At 35.6% G+C, this 5,263-nt stretch overlaps 1 protein-coding gene across 1 annotated transcript; it reads left to right on the top strand.

Moving 5' to 3' along the window:
- The first annotated feature begins 34 nt into the window (after window positions 1-34).
- Window positions 35-4,551, top strand: LOC106476490 (actin, cytoplasmic 1-like). Its single transcript, XM_013937147.2, has 3 exons — window positions 35-303; window positions 2,735-2,981; window positions 3,742-4,551. The coding sequence occupies exons 1-3, from the start codon at window positions 70-72 to the stop codon at window positions 4,257-4,259; spliced, it is 999 nt and encodes a 332-aa protein (XP_013792601.1). The 5' UTR covers window positions 35-69; the 3' UTR covers window positions 4,260-4,551.
- The last annotated feature ends 712 nt before the right edge of the window (window positions 4,552-5,263 follow it).

The raw sequence follows: 5,263 nt of genomic DNA, 5'->3' as shown, positions 1-5,263 counted from the left end.
ACACTACTGGCAAATAGATTTCACTCTCGTTCAATTACAAAGCTAATTCTTTTTTTTTTTCAGGGTGTGATGGTGGGTATGGGTCAGAAAGACAGCTACGTCGGTGATGAGGCCCAAAGTAAACGTGGTATCTTGACCCTGAAGTACCCCATTGAACACGGTATCGTCACCAACTGGGACGATATGGAGAAGATCTGGCACCACACATTCTACAATGAACTCCGTGTTGCCCCCGAGGAACACCCCGTTCTCCTCACAGAAGCTCCCCTTAACCCTAAGCTTAATAGGGAGAAGATGACCCAGGTATTTATTCTGGTTGAATAATTATGTCCTGGTTCAAAATACTATCTAACTCGAAACATTTCTAGTGTCAAGTTTACATTATATTTCTAGAACTAATTTTCAACATAGTGGCACATTTTATCAGACCTATAGGACGAACGGAGTATTTCTGGAAATAATTATTTTCTAAAGGAAATCAATAATTAATTAGTCAATTATTTAGTTTTCAGAAAAACAAGTACAAAATTAATATTTCTTAAATATTAAAATTTACAAGAGACAAAAAACGTACTTTTATTGTAAAACGATAAATTATTGACGTAAGTCCACATTTTCCGATGGGCCTATAACGCTAAAAATAGGGTTTCAATACTTGCGGTGGGCAGAGTACTGATAGCCTATTGTGTATCATTAAACAAACCAACAAACAATTACGTAATCCCGTCTTTAAATATTTTAGTTATAAGTCGTTTCAGTGTAGTTGACCAATTTGTTTCAAATTTGAAACATTAACACAGTAGAACTGACAAAAAAAAACTAATGCTCTCATGTTTTATTTGTACTGAGGGAACTGCTTTGATGTAGTATGCATTACATCTCTGTTCTGAAAGTACTTTTAATAATGGCAAAGTTTTCCCCAAAATTACATATTTCAATTGACATATGTATTTCGATGAAGTTTGCGTTCACAAGTACATAAAACAAAGGACAAAACACATTTTTTCCCCACATTTCCATAATTTTAATTTTCATTGACCCTTCCACTGTTACTTTCCATCCGGGTAAGACAGACACAACAGAGTCCTGTAAGTTATCACATTTTTAGCCATAACGACTGAGACATAAGAAACCAGTTAATAGGATAGAGGCAGATACAAGACAACTGAATCACCTGGTGGATGCCTTAGAACCCAGCTGTGGACATATAAATGATATTTAGTTTAAGCAACCTTTTACCTATCTTGATGTCAATGTCATCTGCCTCAGGCATATAAAAAATCCTGGTTATACTGATATAAACAACCCATTTTAATGTCAATGTTATCTGCCTTAAACATAGAGAAAATCCTGGTTCTACTTCTCTTCCATAATATCAAAGTCAGCGATACTACGTCAACTTTCTCTAAAGTTGAGTCGGGCTCTCACCTACATTGAATTAAATCCTTATACCCAACCAGATGTAAAACCTTAACACTTCCAACTCCTGGAACGTTCACGATCATCCTATATGATAAGACCAGCAACCTGGAATCTCTTAACGAAGCAAGGAAGGAGATATTCAGCCAAAGGAACAGGATTATGGAAAACATTTCGCCCAATTAGGATGTTCTGTTTCAGCAATCATAGTAGGCTGGAACCTGGGCAAAAACCATATTGACCCAGCATCACATACCCATTCTAGATGACTGATTTTGGATTCGTTTTGAAAACTAAAGACAATCAACAACCAACTACTCTAGATGACTGATGTTGGATTTGGCTTAAAGACAACCAGCATATTTACCAATCAACAACCAACTACTCTAGAGGACTGATGTTGGATTTGGTTTAAAAACTAAAGACAACCAGCATATTTACCAATCAACAACCAACTACTCTAGAGGACTGGTGTTGGAGTTAGTTTAAAGACAATCAGCATATTTACCAGTCAACAACCAACTACTCTAGAGGACTGGTGTTGGAGTTAGTTTAAAGACAATCAGCATATTTACCAATCAACAACCAACTACTCTAGAGGACTGGTGTTGGAGTTATTTTAAAGACAATCAGCATATTTACCAATCAACAACCAACTACTCTAGAGAACTGGTGTTGGACTTGGTATAAAAACAGTCAGTCTTGGTTTCCCTACCCATGGCCTTCAATGGGTTTGTCAATTGAAGAATATTTGTAGAGCCAGCTGTGTATGTACAAGCCTCATGTAAAAATCCTTTCATATCGTGCATACAATGAATCATTTTTAGTACATCGTTTCACAATGTTAATGATGTACACTACGTTTTAGTACATCATTTTACAATGTTAATGAGCTACACTACATCAGCTCAATAATACATAATTGTATCACTTTATTAGATCCACGTTAAATACAAAAAAGCGAATCATATTACAGGCTAAATTCCAAACTACAACGTATGAATTTTCCAAGTCTCGGGTTTGAAGAATCCTAGTAAAAAGTGAAGTCTTAAAACAAATATGGTGCTTTTATTCGGAATGTCAGTAATTTTACAAATCTACTTGATTGGTTTAAATCGTGATAGTTTCCACCACAATAATTCTTCAGTGTTGCATGACCGGTTTTATCGGACAAATTTAAACTAAATAGAAAAATAAGAACTAACAATCAATGAAAATTTTGGGATGTGAAGTATCTTGAAGGAACTAGAAATAGGCTATCTTTGTCTTGAATGTTTTAGGTAATAATAAGAGTTAAAGTCATGTTCTCCCACAGATTATGTTCGAAACGTTCAACACCCCAGCTATGTACGTGGCAATTCAAGCCGTGCTGGCCCTCTACGCCTCCGGTAGAACCACCGGTATCGTGATGGATTCCGGTGATGGAGTCACTCACTGCGTACCCATCTACGAAGGTTACGCCCTACCCCATGCTATACTCCGGTTAGACTTGGCCGGTCGAGATCTCACCGACTACCTTATGAAAATTTTGACCGAACGTGGTTACACCTTTACAACAACAGGTATTATGTAAATTCGATTACACTCTCACAACAACAAGTGTGTTTGCTTTATTTATTTCGGGAAAATTGTCTGAATTTCTTATAAGTTTTCCTAAATGTATATTTTTGTAATCCATGATTATACTTTCCAGAGTAGTTCATTAGGTTAACGTTTAACAGTTTACAGGTAGATTATCATGAATAGTTTATTAGGTTAACGTTTAACAATTTACAGGTAGATTATCATAACTAGTTCATTAGGTTAACGTTTAACAGTTTACAGGTAGATTATCATAACTAGTTCATTAGGTTAACGTTTAACAGTTTACAGGTAGATTATCATGAATAGTTTATAAGGTTAGTGTTTAACAGTTTACAGGTAGATTATCATAACTAGTTCATCAGGTTAACGTTTAACAGTTTACAGGTAGATTATCATGAATAGTTCATCAGGTTAACGTTTAACAGTTTACAAGTAGATTATCATAACTAGTTCGTTAGGTTAACGTTTAACAGTTTACAGGTAGATTATCATAACTAGTTCATTAGGTTAACGTTTAACAGTTTACAAGTAGATTATCATGAATAGTTCATCAGGCTAACGTTTAGCAGTTTACAGGTAGATTATCAGGAATAGTTCATGAGGTTAACGTTTAACAGTTTACAAGTAGATTATCATAACTAGTTCATCAGGTTAACGTTTAACAGTTTACAGGTAGATTATCATAACTAGTTCATTAGGTTAACGTTTAACAGTTTACAGGTAGATTATTTTTTCCAGCTGAAAGAGAAATCGTCCGTGATATCAAGGAGAAACTTTGCTACGTCGCTCTGGACTTTGACCAGGAAATGACCACCGCTGCTTCCTCCTCTTCTCTCGAGAAGTCCTACGAGTTGCCCGACGGTCAGGTCATCACCATTGGCAACGAGAGGTTCCGCTGCCCCGAGGCTCTCTTCCAGCCTTCCTTCTTGGGTATGGAGTCTTGCGGAATTCACGAAACCACCTACAACTCTATCATGAAATGTGACGTTGACATCCGTAAGGATCTTTATGCTAATGTCGTTCTGTCCGGAGGATCAACAATGTATCCGGGTATCGCCGACAGGATGCAGAAAGAAATCATCTCGCTGGCTCCTAGCACCATGAAGATCAAGATCATCGCTCCTCCCGAGAGGAAATACTCCGTCTGGATCGGCGGATCCATCTTGGCTTCTCTGTCCACCTTCCAGCAAATGTGGATCTCCAAACAAGAGTACGACGAGTCTGGTCCAAGCATCGTTCACCGCAAATGTTTTTAAACCGTCGTTTGTTCCAAAACTATATATTCACGTGGGAAATGTCAGTATCACATGAAGACATTCGAAATTGAAATCTATAGGAACTATATGCCAGATTTTTTATTGTTTTCTACTCAAAAGAGTTAAAATTATAAATGTCTAAAAATTAGAAGAATAACAATAAAAGTTCACAATAAATCTAGAAAATCAAGTAAAAGTATAAATATTCATGAATAAGAATAAACAAGATAGGATGAACACTCAGATCCATTAGACTTCTGTTGGTAACGATGAAACTAATAAACACTCAGATCCATAACACTTCTATTGGTAATGATGAAACCCATAAACACTTATGTCCATAACACTTCTATTGGTAATGATGTAACTCATAAACACTCAGGTCCATAACACTTCTTTTTGTAATAATAAAACTCATAAACACTCAGATACATTAGACTTCTGTTGGTAACGATGAAACTAATAAACACTCAGGTCCATAACACTTCTGTTGGTAATGAAGTAACTTATAAACACTCAAGTCCATAAGACTTCTGTTAGTAATGATGTATAAAACATTCCTGAGTAAGCACTTAATGTTAACATTTAACGTCATAATCAAGACATATAAAATATAAAGGCAACGTTGATATATAATGTCCTAATTCCGACATAAAAATATACATATAACGTTAACAATGTTTTCATCCAAACACGAAAATTACAAATATAGCGTTGAAACTTAATGCTTTAATCCTGAACCACAACGTAAAAATCTAACATTGGCATTTAATGAATTAATCCAGACATAGAAAGTATAAATCCAACGTTGACACTTAATGTCCTCATCTAAATCCACAATGTAAAAATCTAACGCTAACACTTAATTTTCTAATCCAGACATACAAGGTAAAAAATAACGCTGACATTTAATGAATTAATCTAAACCCACAAAGTATAAATGTAACATTGACACATAATGTCCTAATCCAAACCCACAAAGTATAAATGTAACGTTAACACTA

This window comes from Limulus polyphemus, unplaced genomic scaffold, assembly GCF_000517525.1.
Source record: "Limulus polyphemus unplaced genomic scaffold, Limulus_polyphemus-2.1.2 Scaffold10720, whole genome shotgun sequence".
NCBI lineage: Eukaryota > Metazoa > Arthropoda > Merostomata > Xiphosura > Limulidae > Limulus > Limulus polyphemus.
Note: the sequence above shows the minus strand (reverse complement) of the source record. Positions and strands in the feature narration are given on the sequence as shown.

Bases quoted from the DNA above. Each gene is read 5' to 3' on its own strand.
- LOC106476490 (XM_013937147.2), top strand. From the start codon at position 70: ATGGTGGGTATGGGTCAGAAAGACAGCTACGTCGGTGATGAGGCCCAA. The intron at 304-2,734 runs GTATTTATTCTG...GTTCTCCCACAG, and splicing joins ATAGGGAGAAGATGACCCAG to ATTATGTTCGAAACGTTCAA. The intron at 2,982-3,741 runs GTATTATGTAAA...TATTTTTTCCAG, and splicing joins TTACACCTTTACAACAACAG to CTGAAAGAGAAATCGTCCGT.